General features: G+C 42.7%; 2 protein-coding genes across 5 annotated transcripts in view; both read right to left on the bottom strand.

Annotated features, from left to right (window-relative positions):
* Positions 1-753, bottom strand: part of grin1b (glutamate receptor, ionotropic, N-methyl D-aspartate 1b) — a 75,730-nt gene extending 74,977 nt beyond the window's left edge. For 2 of the 4 annotated variants that reach the window (XM_039802857.1, XM_039802858.1), the window contains exon 1: positions 105-753. In XM_039802857.1, the coding sequence (XP_039658791.1) occupies position 105 (1 nt within the window). In that variant the 5' untranslated portion in view covers positions 106-753. The remainder of the gene's footprint in view (positions 1-104) is intronic. The other 2 variants (XM_039802860.1, XM_039802861.1) reach the window with 1 other exon arrangement.
* Positions 754-12,158: 11,405 nt separating this feature from the next.
* Positions 12,159-21,880, bottom strand: part of LOC120561189 (docking protein 2-like) — a 19,539-nt gene continuing 9,817 nt past the window's right edge. The window contains exons 5-8 of the mRNA XM_039804189.1: positions 17,007-17,176; positions 16,571-16,855; positions 15,776-15,886; positions 12,159-15,393 (exon numbers count right to left, since the gene is read on the bottom strand). Coding sequence (XP_039660123.1) covers positions 14,485-15,393; positions 15,776-15,886; positions 16,571-16,855; positions 17,007-17,176 — 1,475 coding nt within the window. The 3' untranslated portion in view covers positions 12,159-14,484. The remainder of the gene's footprint in view (positions 15,394-15,775; positions 15,887-16,570; positions 16,856-17,006; positions 17,177-21,880) is intronic.

Raw genomic sequence — 21,880 nt, 5'->3', positions numbered from 1 at the left:
CATTAATCAATGAATGAATTAATTAATTCATTAAGCTATGTTAAATTAATGACAGAAAGACAGATCAGATATAGGCTAAATAAATGTAATACATTGTGACTTACTGTTTACAGCCGGTTCTGGCTTCTCCTGCAGGTTTTTCAAATTAAAAACCGATAATTGTTCAGCCTCACGGGTCAGAATTCCGTTACAAAACTGCGTCGTTCAGTCGGTCTCCTGTTGATTTCACCGTCTGTGATTTATTTAAATCACGGTGATCACTCCCAGCGTTCCCAGTATCAGCCCGGTACCGTCAGCTTTTCCTCCTCCGGTTCTGTCCGGTGACTCGGGTCTTTCAGGTTAAAAGGTGTTTAGTTTTTAATTAGGCTAATAAATCAAATGTTTAACCGTTGGAAATCTCCGGTGGCGTTTTGTTTTCGTTCCGTGCCCTCACCGTTACACACCAAAGGTGAAGGGGAAAATCCTCATTTCTTCTTTGATGGATAAAATGTTTTTCATTCACAGTTTAAACGACAAACCCGGTTGACATTGTTGATACCGTCTCGCGCCTCGTCCTGTTGATTCACCGTGTCGTTTCATTCAACAGGGAAAAAAATAATTGAGATATTTGTCTTTTCTTTTCTAATGAATTCATCAGTTCATATTTTAAATGTTGTCTCCGGTAGTCCGGTGTCTGTTGATGCTCGCGGACTTCCAGATGACCTGAAGCTCGCGAGCCCGCGGTCCGTCCTTGGATCCTGACACTCGCTCCCGCGCGCTCACAGACGGAGGGGAAAGAGAAGAAGAGACGCGCGGCCGCTGGAGCGCGTGTACGAGCTTCTCTCTGGTGTTGGTTGAATTAATGAAGGGAGAAGTGCTCGTCCCCGCGCGCTCACAAACATACCTCCACACATAATAATATTTAGGCCTACTAAATCAGAATCAGAATAGGATTGATCCCCTCTGGGAAATTATTTAGTTGCAGTTTCTCACAGTCAAATTCAAGGTGAAATAAGAGTAAGAAAAGAGTCAGTAAGTGTAATGCGAGGCTTGGACCCAAAAATGCAGAGTAGAGGAATTTTATTAAACAAAAGATTTACAACATAAGGTGTCCTGAGGAAGGCAGGCAGGCACAAAAGAAGAACAAAAGTCAACCAGAGAGGGCAGGGGACCCCGAGGAGGGAGGGTGAAGGGGTGCGCTGGAACAGGTGACAGCGTGGTTAGGGAAGCGGGAACTGAGGGCAGTGTGGTTCGGGAACCAGGGGCTTTGGGCAGCGGCAGAACCCCTCTGGCAGAACCCCTCTGGCATAACCCCTCTGGCAGCCGGCAGCGAAGGCGGAATCCCTATGGCGGCCAAGCAGGACCGACCCCTGAATCCTGCTCCTGTTGCCTTGCTGCCAGACCCTGGCCCAGCTGACCCGTCTCCTGACTCCGGTCCGGCTTACCCGCCTCTGGCCCCCGTCCCCAGTGTCCAGTCGGCAGACTCCTGCTCTTGTTGCCTGTTCCTGTTCCAGTTAGAAGAAGCCTTCCGGCAAGCCACACGTAAGGCTGCCTCCTTAAGCTCTCTACTAAAAACTAAATCATGAAGTTCATCCTCAAAAACTTCTGCTGGGTCCCTGAGTAGAGAAATTTTATTAAACAAAAGACAACATAAGGTGTCCTGAGGAAGGCAGGCAGGCACAAACAAAGATAAAACAAAATCCAAAAACCACTAGAAAAACCATAGACTGTATATTAATGGATAGCGCATGTGTGACGTCAGCCATTGGTTTGTGGAGATCTGATCGTCGAGTTTGCCATTTCGGGCCAGCCATCCTGGTGGCGGATGTGACGATTTTAGACGAGAGGGAGGAATGAGGGAGGAGCTGCTTACACTTTACGTTATGTTACACTCTTTCACTGGCAATCACATCATAGCCACGCCCTAAAACAACCCCTGCTTTATCGCCGATTTTAAAATTAACGAGACCATAATTCAAAAAGTGAGCATGATTCTGTGTTGCAGAAGACTTCAAACTAGCGATTGAGGCCATAAACTCATTATGAAAATGTTTACTGAGGTAATAAATCAAGTGAGAAGTGGGTCACTTTCTCAGAGACTTCTACAGAAACCGACCTCCTCCTTGTCGCGCCCTGCTGTAATTCAGATAGAAAGCAGGTTTAAGGCATTTCCGCATTTGCAGCACTTCACCGAACCGGATGCGTTGTCCATTAATATTATAGAGTCTATGAGAAAAACCCAGAAGACACGATAAGGAAAAAACTACCAGGAAGAAACAACGCAGGGGATGACAGGGAGAGAAGACAATGTACCAACAAGAGACAAAGACAGCACAGAAACTAAATACACAAGGTAACGAGGGTGAAACAAGGGACAGGTGACATGAGGGCTCAGGAACAGGTGAAATCAGGTAGTGTTGACGAACTGACCGAAGAGCCGGTTAATTAACCCGACTCGTGTCGCTGAACCGGGAGAATCGACTCACTCCTGTTTTTTTCTTTTACCTCATTCGTGCATGCATTTGTGCCGTTGTGTGTAGCTGGTATTCTTCTGCTACTGTGTGTGTAGTAATCTAGCTCATTAGGGCCTCCACTGGAGTGGTGGTGGTAGAATCAATCAGGAAATGAGCTATCTAGACCGCGCCAAAGAACTTCTAATATAGGAAGAAGTTCCACTCCCTCGTTACTTTCCGGCTTCTGAACTGGTTGCAGTTCCAGCAGAGTTCCATATAGGGGGCGCTCACAGGCCAGTGCAGAATGAATGGGACTCTATGGAGCTATACCCCTCAAAATCCACTTTTCTCAGGATATAATTTTTTGTCTAGTAATTTGAATGTTGCATTCAAAAGGGGAGGCAAAGAAAATACACGCTGCTGGGTGTTAGATTTTTTTAAAGTCGCTTTTTTGTTCTAAAAAGCCTTTTAAAATGTCAGTGACGTCATACACATATATGGCCAGAGATACTGCTTTACGGCAAGCTCTGAGTTGCTTCCTTTGTTCTCTCGAGGCATCGACAACACAGCTAACAGGTTCGGCTCTCCCTGTTAATACATGTGCTAGGAAGAGGTTTGCTAATGTTTTAAAGACCACGGCGAAATATTCACTCTGACATTCAGGCTCTGCGTCAAGCGGGCTCTCCGATCGTAATCAGTCCTTCACTGACCAATCAGCATTCATTAGCAGAATGCTAGCGTGTTTTGGGCAACAACAACTCACCCTGTAAGAAATCAAAAGGACATAAGTACTCGTTCATTCAACTTTCGACCTATAACCCATGTTGAACTTGCGAAAACTACAATCAAATCTGAGGTTTCTCAACGACAATCAGGCGAAAGAGACACATTTAGCCGTCTAGCTCCATAGAGTCCCATTCATTTTGCACTGGACCGCGATCACCCCCAGTGGAACCATGGTGGAACTGCAACCAAATTTGGTACAATGGGGCTGAATAGAGAGTGGAATGGCTTTCCGTAGACCGGCTTTGACCGCGCACCAGGCTACTGAACGAGACCGAATGTAACCGTGCAACCGGCCGGCCCTCTCAGCAAGTTTGAGTTATTAACCAAGCCTTGTTTTTGGTGCGTCTTAGATGGTTGTGTTCATGGCAATTCACACATTATCGATGGGGAAGTACATCACATACAAATACACGTCATGTTATCTTGGTAGTTATGTTAAGTTAAATGTTAGAGAAGTGAATGTTGCTACATGGTAGGTAGGCTGTCACGAGAAGACCGCACACCAGGCTACTGAATGAGACCGTAAGGACCGTAACCGAGGGTACTGCATGAGTCTATATTCAAACGGTGTCTAGGTTCTCGGCAAGTTTGAGTTATCAACCGATCCCAGAAGCCTTTATTTCTCGTGCATCTTAGATGATTGTGTACATTCAAATTCATAGACTATATTATCGATGGATATCACATACAAATACACGTCATGTTATCTTAGTAGTTATGTTAAGTTAAATGCAGTGCTTAATTTGTAAAGTGGGAGGTCCCGGAGCACAGAGGGAGGGTGGATCCGGCGATTAAAAACGGGGGTTGGAGGTAATGGAACAAAAAAAAAATATTACACTGCCTAGTAACTTCTCGGACTAAAAAAACCTAAACAACGCTGTGTGTTCATCAGGGCAATGTTTATTTTTATTTCAGACGCGCACTGCATCGGTGCGAAATGTAAAAAAAAAAAAAAAACATATTCACAAGCAGCAATTATGCATCAGACTATTAACCAAAAAACCCACCGTGGCCTCCACATTCTTGATCGGCAGAAACGGATTTTGCTTGTTTGGGATCCGACTGGCCAGCGTATTTGAACAAGTTAAGCAAACTTTGTTGTCTTTTTGACATTTTTCCCTTAACTGAAACGAGGCTATAACAGCAATCTCAACCAGCACGAGCGCTTGTGTCACTAGAAGTGCAGCGCCGCGCTGTTGAAGTGTCTCCCCTCCCTCCGTCCCTCTCCCCCCTCCGTCTTACCCTGAAAATTCACCTCAAAACGCATCGAAAATGCAAACACAAGATTTTTGTGGAACTTCAATGGGGAATAAAGACTAACAAGACAGATAACAATATTGAACACTACACAAACAGTAGCCTAGTTTATTTTTTTCATTTAGGCGATTCATTTTTCCTGGTGACACAGGAGGTGCCGGATCCAACAAAAAAGGTTCCGGATCCAACGTCGGAGGTGCCGGAACATGTTCCGGCGTGTTCCGGCTCAAATTAAGCCCTGGTTAAATGTTTGTTACATGGTAGGTAGTCTGTCACCAGGAGACCGCGCACCAGCCTACTGAACGAGACCGTAAACGTGCCTATTGCATGATTCTATGTAATCAAACTGGTGTCTAGGTTCTCGGCAAGTTTGCATTATCAACCGATAGCAGAAGCCTTATTATGTCTCCTGCATTTTAGAATTGTGTTCATGGAAATTCATAGGCTACATTAACAAGGGGAAAGTATTATACCACATACAAATACACGTAATGTTATCTTGGTAGTAATGTTAAGTCAAATGTAAAAAGTGAATGTTGCTACATGGTAGTTAGACTGTCACAAGGAGACCGCCCACAATGCTACCGAATGTAACCGTGGCCAGTGCGTGAGTCTAGTGTCGGTCAGTATGAGTGTGTAAATAGTATGTCGAGACCGAATGTAACCGCAACCACTCGAGTCTTCCATGGTGCCTTGGTTCCTGATGGGGGAAGTAAACCGACTCGCGTAAAAGAGTCGGTTGTCTAATCGCTAACATCAGGACGGGGCAGACAAACAAAAAGGCGGGAAAACACAAGGCAGGAAGTAAAACAAGAAATGACAAGGGAGAAACAGAGACTACAAAATAAAACATGAAGCATAAACATACACATGGCTGAAAACAAGGTAACACGCAACAGAGAACACAAGAGACAGTAAACAACAAGGAACCGGTGAATAAATTAACACAATAAACAGGAAAAACTATAACAGACCATAATAACATAGCTACAGTAAGAAATAAATAAAAACGTTAAGTAGAAGTAAGTTTGATGAGGTTACAAGTAAGATTAGGTTAAAAAAGATTGTTTCAAATGAATTGTACAAATTCTATTGTAGTGCAGTGTCAACATAAAGTACAGCGTCAACATAATAAATAATAAATACATTATATCAGTTGTGGAGTTTTCAATCATTTGGTCTTCACCAGCAGTTTGTTCAGGGACTTCTTGTTTATAAGATATGATAGAACTGTATCTACCCCGAGGGGAATTGTTGTGCAGCAGTTGCTGTACAAATTAGGAAAGAGTGCAAATAAACAAATTATATACAATGAAGATTATCAGTATAGGTATATATAAACCAAATGTACACAGTGTCAGAAAGTAAACAGTTGATTTAAAAGATTCAAAGTTCATTCTTGATATTTGATACAGCAAAATCAATCTCACAATCAAATGTCAATTTATTATATTTAGTCATTAAACATCAATAAATGTATATCCATCCAATTTCAATCACTTATGCGGGGTCGGGTCACGAGGCAGCAGCTCCAGCAGGGGACCCACAACTGGGGGATCCCGAGGCGTTCCCAGGCCAGTGTAGAAATATATTCTCTCCACCTAGTCCTGGGTCTTCCACAAGGCCTCCTACCAGCTGGACGAGCCTGGAACACCTCCCTAGGGAGGCACCCAGGGGGCACCCTACCAGATGCCCAAAAAACCTCAGCTGGCTCCTTTCAACGCAAAGAAGCAGCGAATGACTGAGCTTCTCACCCTATCTCTAAGGGAGATGCCAGCCACCCTCCTGAAGAAACCCATTTTGGCCGTTTGTACCCAAAATCTCATTTTTTTGGTCATGAAAGTCATGATAAATATATTGTCATAACTAAATTAAATCAAGTCAAATGAATATTATTTGTGTTAGAAATCGCTTGAAACTTCATGTGAAATGTGTTTTACGTCTTACATATAAAATTGTTGTTTTCACATGTAAAACAGCCTATGCAAAAATCAGAAATGTCTTTACTGTCAGTAAAATGTATAAATGTAACATAATGCCATACTGTTACGTTTATTGTTATTCAAGACATGTAACCTAGTGTGCGTGCATGCGTGCGTGCTTGTGTGAGTCTGTGTGCGTAACAGAATTTCACAGAAGACAAAGTAATGTTACTTTGTCTTCTGTCAGAAGAATTCATCAGGAATGAGGAACATTTTTGCTAAAGTCTTTAAATCATCATATAACGAACAGACAGTATTTTCTTTTTATAGGAACAGTAAACACCAGAATCCACACTTTTTTTTTCATCAGACAAATGTTTATAATTCAGGTTTGAATGTGTGCTGAGCATTGTGAATATATCACACTGTAATCGATAATCAAAGTCCCACTAAGAGCAGCAGAAGAAGAAATCCACCATTCAGACTATCTTCTTCTTCTTCTTCTTCTTCTTCTTCTTCTTCTTCTTCTTCTTCTGTGGTTGTTTCTGTTTTTAATCACATTCATCACCCCGTCCACTGCCAGCGTGCAGTTGCCATGGGAACGGGGATGCAGCCCCACATCCCCATTGTGGTTGCCACGGAAACAAGGATTTTCAGCCCTCATTCCTGCCCCCCATCCCCTCTGCTCACCAGATATACTGTACCTTATAATTAACACATACTCAATAATGTCATATTTGAGGTCTATTCCAGACATAGAAATAGAATGAAAGTAGAAAAGACGTTCCCACTCAAATGTACATAGCAGGATGGTCACAGCGGTGGCCATTTTAATGAGTCCTGTTTCAAAGACCTGTGACTGTTGCAGGGGCTAACTCATTCAATTACTGTGGCCAATGCACAATGCTGAGTGCCATTTTCCTTTCAACTAGTCAAATGGCCATGGCAACCAGTTTAATGTCCGTTCTACTCTCATTCTATTACCATAGTTCCAATAACGTTTGCTTCTTAATCAGGTTTTAAAAGATCATCCAATAAGAGAGTTTTAGACTCTGTTGCCATGCAGCTAGTTTATATCCTTGACGAAACCTGTGCAGCAAGAGTCTAGAGTTCATTTAGGTGGTTTTAAAGGGATAGTTTAGATCTTTTGAAGTGGGGTTTTATGAGGTACTAGTCTATATCGACGATGTTTCATTTCCGGGATTGCTGGAAATTCCACTGGATGTCACTCTTTTCATCCGGATGGCCGTTATGCTTTTTTTGTGTTGGAATTTTAAACTCCGGTCAATTTCTGAGGACTATCCAGACAGCTAGCTAGACTATCTGTCCAATCTGAGTTTTCTCTTGCAGACTAGAACAACTTTTGAACGTACACATTACATTACATGTCATTTAGCTGACGCTTTTATCCAAAGCAACTTACAATTGCTATATATGTGTCAGAGGTCACACACCTCTGGGGCAGCTAGGGGTTAAGTGTCTTGCTCAGGGACACATTGGTTGATGTATCGCAGTGGGATTCGACCCCGGATCTCCCGTACCAAAGGCATGTGTCATATCCACTGCGCCATCACCACCCCACACGTTCCACCAAAACAAGTTCCTTCCCAAGGTTATTTTGCAGCGGCACCGTTGCTCCGTCCGGCGCTTAGCGCCGCCCATTACGATTGTGATTGGTTTAAAGAAATGCCAATAAACCAGAGCACGTTTCTCTCCCATCCGGGAATGCTGTGTGGACTAGCCAGATCGTCCTCCGCAGCGCTGTGAAGCAAGGTCTGGCAATGCGAGACATACCGTGCAGCTGATGTACTCTTTGGATCATTTGAGAAATTTTAATCAATTTAAATTTATATTGATGTCACAGCTCTGGATGGAGTCATCTTTATGTATTTTTTTTTAGAGACATTCATCAGATAAAACTGAGAAGAAAAAAAAGGTGAAACATTTCTACCTGCTGACCAGAACTGAACCTTTCAGTCTGGTTCAGTGATCCAGAAGAGTCAGGGTCTCAGTTCAAGAGCTTCTGTCTGTTAGGCCTTGTTCAGACTGCCAGCCCAAATCCCTCTTTTGGTATATCCATATTGTATCCAGATTGATTTTAGAAAGTCTGGACAGCAAAAAAAAAAAGCCCACAAGTTTTTTTAAGCAGCAATTACAACCCATATTTACATGTTGTAGTGGTGGTGCCCTCTACTGGCCATAGTAAGTGTGATGGCAAAGCAGGAAGTAAGGTGATGAAGGATAATGGTGTGTTCACACCAAAGGTGAATCGAATAGTGTTCCGAGATGGAGCTGCTCAATCTGCACAACAACATCCTTTCAGAACTAACTAACCAGATAGTCCAACTTCCCTGCTTACTTTTCCAAAGAAAGCTCCCGAGATAACTTCTATTATGATTTGACACTATGAATGAAATTAAATTGAAAGTGTCTTTAGCTTCGCTCCCAACGACTGGTAATGGACGATGGACAGATCCACCTGAAGGGGTTGGGGGAGGTAACATAGTAGGGAGCACTGGACCTGCCTTACAGTAGGCTAAAGGTAGCCTGTTTCCTTTTCATTTCATGTATTTATAATTTAGATTATAGCTGTAAGCCAGTGTTAGCCAGCCAGCTAATTTTCAACTGTAGTCATTTGGCAAAATGTTTTGAGACCAGAGCAGGAAACCGCAAGACGTTCATACAGGTTAAAATTTACAGACAAATAATTGACAATTTTGCGACCATGTAACCCCTAATTAAGATGGGCTGTTACTAACATCAAATGGGCCGTGGCCGGCAGGTCAATTTTTTTCCACATTGCTGGTGGTGGCCTTATGTCCCATTAGGTGGTCTGGCCCATCTGGCCTTCGCCAGAATTGCCAGATTGCCAGTTCGAGCCTGGCTTCTGTCCATTAGTTTCTGTCCGTTAGCGTCTTTCTGTCGTGCTTTGTCCGTTAGCTTCTGTTCTCTTAGCTTAGCCTCTTGATGACATCACTGTCTCATGCTCTGATCTCAGCTGTGAACATGAATTAGGCCACGTATGACACGATTTATCTCTGGTGTTCAGTATCATGAGGAGAGGGTTTCCTTCAGCTTCCAGGCCAGTGAGTCCACACACACACACACACACACACACACTCTCACTCACACACTCACTCTCACACACACACACACACACACACACACACACACACACACTCATTCACTCACTCACGCACTCACTCAATGATGCTCTTTTTGTTCCAGCAGAGTGTGTTTTTGGCGAACAGAGAGATGCACGCTGGGACTCCTTTGTAGCCTGCTGAGTCCCTGGGGGCTGTGTGTGTGTGTGTGTGTGTGTGTGTGTGTGTGTGTGTGTGGTGTGTGTGTGTGTGTGTGTGTGTGTGTGTGTGTGTGTGTGTGTGTGTGTGGCTGGTTACACAGTCAGAAGTGTCGGACAGCATCACAGTCATACAGACGCCTGCAGCGCAGCGACCACAGACCACACTGTACCAGTTTACTGCAGATTCACCAGGAACTGAGAGGGGTGGAAGTAACAACATTTGTATAAATAGAGTGATACATTATCAATTCATTTGATACATTTGAAAGACATTTTATTTGAAACAGTGTTGTTCTGATAATCAACTGGGATGTGTTACTGTCTGCCATTCATCACTCACCACACCCAACTGACAGTTTACAGCAGAGATCTCAGGGGTCCTCAGAGTTACTGCAGGGTGGGGTCACCAAACTGTTGTTTGGAAATTTTTCTTTTATGTCTGAAAATATACATTAATACGAATCCAATTTATTATTACCAAAGATAAATCGGCCGATTAATGAAAAACAACAACAAAACATTGAATTTACATATTGTAACATGGCTGGTAGTGGAGAGAGCTAGTAGTTAGCCGCTTAGCTCAGAGTCGACAGACAACTGATTGGAAATTCTACACTGATAGTGTGTCTCAAACTGCGCACTTCCGTGTAGAGTATTCTAAAACATCGGCCAGACAATGCCAGGTCTCCACGGCGCTATATTTACTTATCATACATGAGCAGTAAAACATAGCATAACCTGCATCAAATCCTTAGTGAAGTCTCTCTTGATGTGTGTCAGTCTGAGAGAAATCTGCAGCCGCACATCTTCACTCTTGTACATCATCATAGTAACAAAGGAAGGCACCATCTTATGGCGCTGCTAAGCATTGCAGTTATAATTCTGTTATATACATAACATATGTCTTCAGAACGAGGGCTAATAGGTGTGTTACGCCGCCTTCACGTTGGCACAGTAGATACGGCTACAAAACGACCGGAAGTCATTCATTTCCTATGGAGATTCGCAGACCACATGTGAATGAGTCTGAACCGATGCGAACGAGTGCAGTGCGGAAAAAATCGGGTCCATTGGTCACCCGGATGCGTTAAAAAAGTTGAACTCGTACGACAGGCGAAAGGACGGTTCCTATCCGACAATCCGAGCGGAAGTTAGCGTTGCTATGGTGCTATGGCAGCAGCCTTTCTGTTTACAGTATATCTCTATAGCCCTCAGATGAGAGGTCATAGAGAATTGGACATTTGGACACTGACATAATGAGTCAATTTTTTTTCCACTCGCTTCCAACGGTGTAGTACGACGTCCACTGGGGGCGCATTGCGTATTACGGAGCTGATTTCAAGTGCCAGTGTGAAGGCGGTGTTAGACTAACGAAACGCTCAGATAATGTTGAAATGTTAGCATAAACTTTGATAGCATTGAGGACCGCCTCCCACACAGCTGATGCTCCAGTCCTTATTAATTCTTCACCTAACATCACAAAAGGGTTACTGATCAGGTTACTAATGAATGTAAACTAGTTAGCCAGACGTGCAGCAACATTAGCAGCTTACAATAATGGACAGGTTCACATTTGTTTATGTCTTATATTGGCACTTTCTTTAGCCTAATAATTCCTCCTGCCCGGTGGTGCTGCATTAAACACACCCTGTTATTTGTTTCAATAACATGAGTTTCACTGCTGATTGATTGGGTAACACCGCTGACACAACCACCAAAGGAGAAAAAAGTTACCTCAAAACCCATTGCACGTTGTTGCACACCGTTGCACACCGTTTAAAGAAAACATCTCCCGAAAACCGTAGAAAAACACTGCGTTTTGAGATTGAGCGTGCCCCTGACATTAGATGCGATCTCCCTCCCCTTCCACTAGACATATATACACGATATAAGTCCCATACACACCGGAGGGGAAACAATTCATCGCTCTTGATTGGCTTTGTGCCTCCTTGTCAGTTCCTTATGCTAGCAAACAAAAGAAAAATGCCTAAAAGCTGCTGTGTGGTGGGATGCACTAAAAGGGTAAATAACCCATAATTAAAGTGGATGCAGGCAGTAAGACGTGAGGTATCAGCAGAACGAATAGATAACAGTAAAATCCTAATGGTTTATGTTATCAAAAAATATTGACCTGTTTACACACTGCAGTCTGCATAATATGAATGTGCGATAGTTTTCCTTGAGATACGATAAGTGTATGAGTATTTGTACGATGTGGCGATGATAATTTGGTTTTCGGCATCTAAAAAACATTGAGCAGGATGGTTTCATATTTACTGAGCTATATCTCTCTAGAGCTAATGTATGCAAGGAAGTCATTAAGTTACCAACACTGCAGCTTCTCTGAACTGAATAGACGAATATTCCATGTGCATAGCTGTGTGTCTGAAGCTTTTGTGACTCTGTGCTGAATTATTGATCACTTTGGATTAAAAGTTAAATGAAGCAACAGATAAATAATACATCAAAAATCAGGATTTATTTCAGATTTACAGGCTCCACACAGCTGATAACTCACAAGACATCTGTACACAACCGCAGAGAGGAAAGCATGATAAGGATTTTTTTCTTAATTTCGAACTGAAAAATAAAAAAATTAATTCAGTCTGATGATGATTAAAATCAGGTTTGTGATGATAATATTCAGATGATATATATGGTCTCTCCTGATTGGCTGATTATCTACAATAATACTGTAATAAACAGATGTTAGATCTGCTGCCCTCTGTTGGAAGGAGCTGCTTATTGCAGCTCTGAGGTCAAATCCATGAAATAATATCAAGAAATAATATGTTCACAAATCATATTTTCTTCCAAAATCACTTCTCTTAATAAAAATTAAAGAGAAAAATCGAATAAATCTCATGAAAAATTTCAACACCTCTTGTTAAACGTATGAATTAATCTACCGATGCTGAGCAGAGACCATTTTCAACACTGGCCAAGATGGTGCGTTTAAAGATGCTCCGACATCCGTCATAAAATATTTCAATAAGGAGCTCTGGTGTAAAAAAGTCAAACAAGTAAACCATTAAAGTCCAAGCTGATCTACTGCTGCATTTATACCTCAGACGTCTGAGCATCTTTGAACGCACCAGCAGGGAGAGTTTTCCCATCAGCCTCTGCTTTCAGGTGCATCACCACATGACGATAAGAGAACAAAAAAAGTTTTGCACGTGGTAGCAAAAGCTCACAGGAATAAATGGGAAAAAATTTAAAAAGTGACACACACACCTGCAGCACCAGAAGTGTCAGACAAACGTGCAGCAGCCAAGATGAGTCGTTAAGGGAGAGAACGTGACAAACTGCTGCTTTGGAGAGTTGACACACGCACGCGCTTTGACATTTTTTTTTGCACGTTTTAGGCCACAGAGAGCAGGACACACTAACATGATGTGTAGGTCCCTCGAATCTGTCAGGTCTATCAAATTATAAAAATGTAGGCGACATACTGTAAAGCTGATAACAACTAATGAATTCAAGGTATTTTTACTGTGATGATTGAGTTGATGGAACGTTTGTATTATTTATACAGTAAATAAACACAAATCTACCGGCTTCTTTGTTGTATCGTGACAGCTACAGAAATCTGCCCCGAAGCTCCCAGTTGGTCTCTTTGGTATTCTTCAGCAAGTCTGTACGAGACTCGGTATCAAGAAGAAGACCCAGTACAAATCAAACTAAAGTATAAATAGAAAAGAATTGTTTGTCCATTTTTGTCCAGCGCTACAGCTCAGTGCAGAGGCACAAGGTGGCGTAGGTCTCTGTTTTCAAAGGAACTGGTGTCAGTTCCTCCAGTGTCGTACATTATCTGCTTCACATCAGGAGTCAACTGAATCTCTTTGGTGTTTTGGACTGTTGGTCGGACAAAACAAGACAATAGAAGACGCCTTTGGACTCTGAAACTGTGATGGTCATTTTTTTTTTTTTAACTATTTCATAGATTAAATGATTTAAAGGACAATTCTGGCTCAAAACAAACCTGTTAATAACAGATGTGTACCCACTCGATCGTTCTCTGGGACATGTTTTCATGCTAATCAGATGTGTTTGTAGCTTGAAACAAGCTAGCGCGGACCGCTGATTAGCTTACAACGCTAGTATTATAAAAACAGTTGTGTTCTCGTAAATAGGCGGCCGCTGTCTTGGGAGCTACTGTCTTTCTAAACTATCTTTTTAATAAACTGTCTGTACACTTGTACAGACATGTTCTCAATGCTTCAGTTAACATGTATGCTACCGTTGAAGCGTGGTGATAGTTTGAGCCTTTTTAGTGGTATAAATAGCGATTTGTTTTTACTTTCCCTGTGCCCCAAATACTAGCGCTGTAAGCTAATCAACGGTCCAGGCTAGCTTGTTTCAAGCTACAAACACATTTGATTAGCATGAAAACATGTCCCAGAGAACGATCGAGTGGGTACACATCTGTTATTAATCCCTAGGTTCGTTTTCCGCCAGAATTGTCCTTTAATGATAATGATAGGTTTCAAAGAGCACTAGTCAGCAGGGGAAAAAACGAGATGCGCAGAAACAATTTCACTGTGAATTATTTAACACTAAATTTGAACACAGAAGAAGGCACTGCTTGTCCTCCAGAGAAGTGGAGTACGCCAGTGCAAAGCGATATTATACAAAGAGACTAAAGATGGCAGATCAGCCAGAGAGTCACGACTTTAAAAACCAGAGTCTCAGTGATCGGCTCAGTCTGCCAGCTGGATTAAATAATAAACCTAAATATTTATATCTGAATCATGTTAATGCTCACAGCTGCTTCCTGTCTCTTCTACGCCATCTTCACCATGATGTTTTTGTACGGTGAATCCTGCTGCTCCTTGCTCCGTTCGTCCTCCTCCTCCTCCTGTGGCTCCTCCTCCCCGTCTTCTTCTTCTTCTTCTTCTTCTTCTTCTTCTTCTTCTTCTTCGTCTTCGTCTTCTTCTTCTTCTTTCTCTGTGCTTTGTTTAACAGGAAGCACCCTCTGGGCTCGTTTGGGCACAGCGTAGTCGTCCACCCGGGCGTTGTACGGGTACTCGTGACCTTTAGGGTCAGCAGGTATACCCATAATCCTCCAGGCATCTCCTCTCATTTCTTCGGGGTCGTCGTACACGGAGCTGGGAGGTTTCTGCGTAGGGACGGCGGCGCAGCCTTCGGGCTCGTCGTAGATGTGTTCCACCTTCCTGTACTGCAGCTCGCCGGCAGCAGGGGTGGCGCTTAGGAAGATGTTTCTGATCTTCATCTCGTCGATGCTGTCGTAGAGCGGGTCTGCGCCAGACTCAGCTCTTGGAGCCTGATGGGAGTTCAGGATATCTGACATGACGTTCATGGCGATGGTGTCGAAGGGGAGGGAGTAGTCCGGCTCATTGCGGATGGCGGGGGGGGTGCAGGAGGGAGCCACACTGCCGCCTCTCTTCTCCCTCTTGGCGCCTCGCTCTGCGGCGGTCGGCAGGTTGATCTGGGAGTACGTCTCGTCTAGGTTGGGGATGGAGCTCGTTTTGGGGCTGAGGCGAGGACTGGGGTTGTGGGTGGAGCCGGGGCCCTGGGCCAGGTTGGGGCCGGGCTCGGGGCCGGCGTGAGGCAGAGGGCAGCTGGAGATCATCTTGACCTGGTTCTTACGAGGGACAGGGATGCCGCGAGTGTCCAGAGTCAAACTCTTAACACCAGTCAGCGTTTTGTCAACTGGAGGCTCTAGACGAGACTGAAGAACAGAACAGGTGTCATCTGTGATCAATTATTTATACTTTATATTCATATCAATCAAATCTGTTCAGTCATCACCAGTGGGGAAACACTGACGTCATCATAACTCATGCCGACCAATGGTGGAACTTTATCACTCAGTGATAGAGGGACAGAGTTTTTCCATTGTAGGGTTCGTCCTATGGTCCAGCCAAAAACTACAGTGAAACTGCAGTTTCAGGCAAGTAATGATGAAACCATATATTTGTTTTTGTAAAGATGTACGTCTTCAGTAGGAACCAATGGGCTTAGAGCTGAGAGCCACAGACAGGAAGTCAGACAGTATTGAGAGACGCACTAACATGTTGATAGTTCTGTGTTTTGCAGTTTATGTTTCTTACCAGCTGGGGGCGGTGTTGCAGTTGTGAAGAAGTGGAGCTCTCTTTATCTTTTTGAAGAATCATAAGAAGATTCGGAGTTTCAGTCACCATGCTGTACACGCCGTCATCAGCCTGCACACAGAAAACATCCAGACAATCAGACATCTACAGCAATCTGGTTTCCTATAACAGCACATTACAGTGTGATGGAAGAGCACACAGGTTTTGCACTCTGTTGAACAGCTAAAAGGGGGAATAATTAACTGAGAAAAAAAAAAATTAAAGTCTTTGACTACAAAGTCAGAAATGTATAATAAAAAACTTGGAATTTATGTGAAACTAGAAGGGCCCTCATAGAGCACAGACCTCTACCAAGGCATGCCCTATCTCACAATGTTAAACAAAGGCAAGGCAGGAAACAAACAAACAAACAGTTTGCAATCCTTGGCAGAGGTACTTAACCTCTGAAGTTCTGCCTGTGCATTTGTACTCTCTTGCGAGTGTGCAGATTATAGATTAAAATTTATAAATGCATGATTTTCATTCAGTCAAATTTTAATTTTGTCTGAGGTGTGGTAAGGAACATTAAATCACCACAATTATGAACAGAGTTTGGTTTCTCAAGGTTTGAGCCATGGTTATCTGACAATCATGACTTAATTTAGAAATAAACCCTGAAATTATTTTAAAAAAAAAACATTATTTTAAAAAAATATTCTGACAGTCCTTACTTTATTTTGAAAATTCAGCCTTCAATAGTTTCTATTTTAAAAGCCGTGACTTTATTTTGACAGATGACCTGTAATGTGAGCTGACCTGAGCAGCAGGGGGTTGTGGGATATGGCCGCGGAGCTGAGGCAGCGGTGCCATCCTGCACTGGGCCAGGGGTGGGTTGAGGGGCGGAGGGGGCAGGTTCCCGTCCTGAGAGGTCTCTGGACTCACCCGGCCTCCCCCAGAGGTCTGCCTCTGGGGGCAGGAGATCCGCTGAAGGTTTATAGCAGTTTCCACGGCCTGAAACAGGATGTTCCCCTGTTTGGTGTCGAACTCAAAACTGCCCTCACCGGAGTCGCACCTCCGGCCAGCCTCGAAGGAGAAGGTGGACTGAAGGACAGGAAAAATAATAAAAATTCCTGATTTTGACCTGACTTTACTCTTTATTTATCCTGAATTTTTTCTAGTCTTGTGATTTCACTGAGACAACACTAAAACTAACATTAAACCAGGTGTGTGTGTGTGTGTGTGTGTGTATCACCTTGTCTCGTCCGAAGCGGCGAAGGTATCTGTATGGCCAGGTGTAAACAATGTCTCCAGCCTTATCCAGCAGGTGAAGAGCGTCACCATCTGCTCGCAGGAATCCGTCTCCTTTCAGTCTGCAGCGATCAGCCGCCTCTGTCCTTCGAACACACACTCTGAAATCACGCACTGGCACACACACACACACACACACACACACTGTCAGTCATAATCTGTTTGTCCACACCCATTTATCAACATGTCAGGATGATATCATCGAGATCTGAAACGATGAATAAACCCAGAGAAGAACTTTTAAGTTTTAAATAGTTTTTAGTCAACACATTTCCATCTTTTTGTGTTTAGTGAGAAAAAACTATTATTATTAATAGGGGCGGCTGTGGCTAAGTGGTAGAGGGGTCGCCTGCCAATCGGAAGGTTGGGGGTTCGATCCCTGGCCCTCCAGTTCCATGCCGAAGTGTCCTTGGGCAAGACGCTGAACCCCGAGTTGCCCCCGATGCTGCGCCATCGGAGTGTAATTGTGTGTGAATGTTTATCTGATGAGCAGGTGGCACCTTGTACGACAGCCTCGGCCACAGTGTATGAATGTGTGTGAATGGTGAATGGTTCCTGTACTATGTTAAAGCGCTTTGAGTAGTTGTTAAGACTAGAAAAGCGCTATATAAAAACCATTACATTTATTATTAAATATTGTCAGGTTTCAACTGAGAACATTACTTTGAGTTCCGGTATGTTTTTCTATTTTCTGACATTTTACTGATCAAACGATTCATCAGTTAATCAAGAAAATAATCTGCAGATTAATCAATGATGAAAATAATCATTAGCTGCAACTTAAAGTGATGGTTCGGAGTAATTCACCCTAGGGTCCTTTGCACCATGACCTCGAGCCAAACACCCCCCCAGAAGCTTTTTTCACCTGGGTCTAACATTGGGAGCGTTAGCGTAGAGTAGCGTTAGCCGCTGAATAGCTTAGCGCAGGGGCTAACGGACCCACGTTTGTATCTCGTAAATTACCCCACTAATAATGCCTGAAATGATACCAAACGTCTACAAGTAGTACAAATAGGTTATGCTCTCATAAAACGATGGATTGGAAAGTTTGTAAGTACACCAGAAGTTTATGTAAATAACACTTGCCTGCTGGCTTCTGCTCTCTGCTGTTGTTGCTGCTGTAAGACGAGTGCTTAGGGCCGTCTACAAATTACAACACCGAAAAGAGATGCAACAAAAATATTTATTAATTTAACTTTTTTTTTTAAGTAAGTGCTGTAGTATAACTAGCAGGAGACAAGTAATTTTTATTTTATTTTGTTATTTTGTTTATTTTTATCTTTCTGTGTTGTTTTCTTTGTCGTTAAGATTGTGGCTCTTTATCTTGTTGATAACTTTATTGATACAGCAGATGTCACTCTGAAAGAGTAGAACTATGTGATGTGATATTATATCTACAATATATATATATATATACAACAAGTGACAAAATAACGGCAACATGTTCCTATTTACATGTTGTGATTTGTGTAGTCACAGGGTGTACAAATAACAAGGTCACATGACACACAGCCATCTTCTAACCGTATACAAACTGGGAACTATATTCTCAGAAAGGCGAAGCACTGCTACTTGGGCGGAGTGATTAGCGCAACACCTGAAAAGCACCATTGCTACTCTCTGCTCGGGGCTTCTCATGTGCTGCAAACAAATCATTCCGCCCAAGTAGCAGAAGAAGCAGTGCTTCGCCTTTCTGAGAATATAGTTCCCAGTTTGTATACAGTTAGAAGATGGCTGTGTGTCATGTGACCTTGTTATTTGTACAAGCTGTGACTATACAAATCACAACATGTAAATAAGAACATGTTGGCGTTATTTTGTCACTTATTGGGAGAAGTAGGCTAGATGGAGCCGGTTACCTCCAGGATATGTGCTAAGCTAGGCTAGCAGTGGGTGCGTCAGACAGAGTTACGACACGGACGCAGATGAGAAGGGTATGTATGGACTTGTCTAACTCTGTGGGTTAGGGTGAATAAGACAAAGTCCCAATAAGTTGGCGTGTTCCTTTAAACTGAGAGCATGAATCAGTCAGGCGCCTCCTGGGCTTCTTCTTCTTCTTTATTGACGGCAGCAGTTAACATATTCTCAGATGTGTGACACTGAGGAAACCACACATACACACACACAGTCAGTCATCCAGGTGTGTGTGTGTGTGTGTGTGTGTATGTGTGTGCAGGTGTGTGACGATGTGGGGAACAGTAGCTTCAGGAGCTGCACATCATGACCTCAATTATACACCAAATGTTACAACTGTGGTACTACAACTGTCGAGAGTCTATTTATATCTACTCTGTGTCTTTATATACCGTTAACTGCTCTGATTTTATCTCTTCTTTGTCTCTTTTCATCTCTTCTTCTACATCTTCACTGATGTTAAACTGTTTGAATGTTTCTGTTTGAAAGGGGCTTTCCAAATAAATCAATAACATCACAAAATGTACCCACGAATATCTATATTCCATTGTTCTATCTTTACATTAATAAAATGAAATTGAATTTTAAAATGATAAAAATATATATTTTTAAGGCATTTCTGCCTTTATTGGATAGGAAAGCTGAGATAAGAAAGGGGGAGGGGAAGACAAGCAGGAAAACTGTCACAGGTCCGACTCAAACCCTGGACCTTCTGCATCGAGGATTAAACCTCTGCATATGTGCCCCCGCTCTACCAACTGAGCTAACCGGCCACAATGAAAACTTTTTTAATGACACATGGTTGATTTTGACATCTATATTGATATTCAGAAACGATCAGAAAAGACATATGTGCCTTTGTGGTCTTGGATATTGCTGATATTAATCCTTGTGTATGTCTCTAACACATTTGTCATATTTGTATTTTTAGATATGTTTTTGTGTAAATGAATTGTCTGCGTGTATTTGTGTTTGCACACTCGCTCGCCTTCAACTGCAGCTTGAGGGACGAATAAAGTTATTTTGAATTGAGTAAACAAAAATCGCAGAAACATTTTGAAATGTAAAGAACAGAAACTAAGATCTGTGTTTGGGATATTTGTGTGTAAAAATAAACTGTAAAACTAATTTAATCAATTGAGTTTCAGCCAGTACCGCTGTCTGCAGTCGGTTTGGTGTCAGTTATATTGAGTTATTGATTACTGATGAGCATAAAAAGAAAAACACACACAGTCACAGTTCTGTTGACCTCATTATTTCACAGAAACCACCCAACTAAATATAAAGACTTAATCAAAGCTGCAGCTCAGGTCCAAACCAATGAAACCAGTCCTGGATCAGTGGAAATAACTCAGAGACTCGACTGACCTCAGAAGAACGCATGAAACCACATAACTGAGACACTACTGGCGTTAAGCTTCCTGTTGAGAAACAGGAAGTTTGTCCTGTGAAGATAAAAGCTGAAGTAGACTTGCAGCTGCCGATCACTCTTCACACACTCACCCTTAAAGAAGTTTCCACTACGCAGCAACACGCACTGACAACTGGCCCTGAGTAGAGAGAGGGTGTGTGTGTGTCTGTGTGTGTGTGTGTGTGTGAGTGTACTGCAGTATAACAGTTTGATATTTGCCATTTCATGGTTCTACAGAAACCTAATGAAAACCCTTCAAACAGGTTTAAGTTTGAAGAGCTGATAAATAAATGAATGAATGAATTGACTGTAATAAGTTACATGTTATTGTCTCAAACTGTAAACTGCAATTGGATGATTATCATTATAATTCAGCAGGTTATTTTTCGCCTCTGTCCTTATGCAGCCAGTGGCCCCTTCGTTAGGTACGCCTGCTTGTTCATAAAAATCAACTACAACAACGAACAACAACAACGAAAAACAATAATCATGTAGCAGGAACCCGTATAAACACATTCAGAGGTTTAGTTGTTCATCAAAATGAGTATGAGTATTTGAGGTCAAGGAGGGTCAGGATCGAAACACTGAGTTCACACAAAGACACATTGTTTTCAACCGATTTATAAAGCTGACTGTCATATTAGGTGTTTGTTTTTGCGTTTGGTGGTTTGATTTTTGTTTTTGTTTCTTTTTCCCCTCTTCCCTTTTTGTCTCTCTCCCTGGCAGTGCTGGTGCCGCTGAGGGCGTGGCTGGCTGAGCTCGTCTCTCTAACAAGGCACACCATCTTGCTTACCACTCCACACACATAAAAGCCTGGTCAAGACTCCACTCCGCTGTCAGATTATCCTGTCGCAAGCGGTAGAGTAAAGTGGCTCCTTATCTCTAGTGATCTAGTTTACCTACAGTGTTTGAAAGTCCTACATAGTTCCCGCATTTTTTGACCACTGGGCTAACCTTATAGTTTTTTTGTGCTTAGCCTCCAGTGTGCCAGTGTTCACCGGCTCCAGTAATCCTACAGACAACCTTCTCCATCTGCCACGCCAGCCCGTCCCCGGCTGCCACCACCCTGTTTCCTGCCAATCCTTCAGTGACTTTTTGTTTCATAACAAACACCCTTGAAACCATCTCAATCTTTGTCTCTGCACTTCGGGGTCCAAGCGCAAAAACACAACCTCACGCTGTGTCTGTGTTACCATTGTGCCTCATTTCCTCTCATCCGCAGACATGAACGTACACATGACTAATCAGCATGTCTGCTTATCGATACTTGTGTAAGCAACTTTACTGATTGTGTCACACTCTTAAGACTCTGCAGCATCACCAGCAGCTTTTGTTGACGTGTCACTGTAAGGATGTCTCTGAACTCGACACATTCGGTCGTCATCATTAAACATCAGAAAGGTAATAAATGACTTTGTTCACAGTGCTCATATCGATACAGATCATGAACACAGGTAATAACTAACTGATACCCAAAAGTCAATAATCAACAT

The sequence above is a fragment of the Perca fluviatilis genome, chromosome 6, assembly GCF_010015445.1.
Source record: "Perca fluviatilis chromosome 6, GENO_Pfluv_1.0, whole genome shotgun sequence".
In the NCBI taxonomy this organism is placed as follows: Eukaryota; Metazoa; Chordata; class Actinopteri; order Perciformes; family Percidae; genus Perca; species Perca fluviatilis.
Note: the sequence above shows the minus strand (reverse complement) of the source record. Positions and strands in the feature narration are given on the sequence as shown.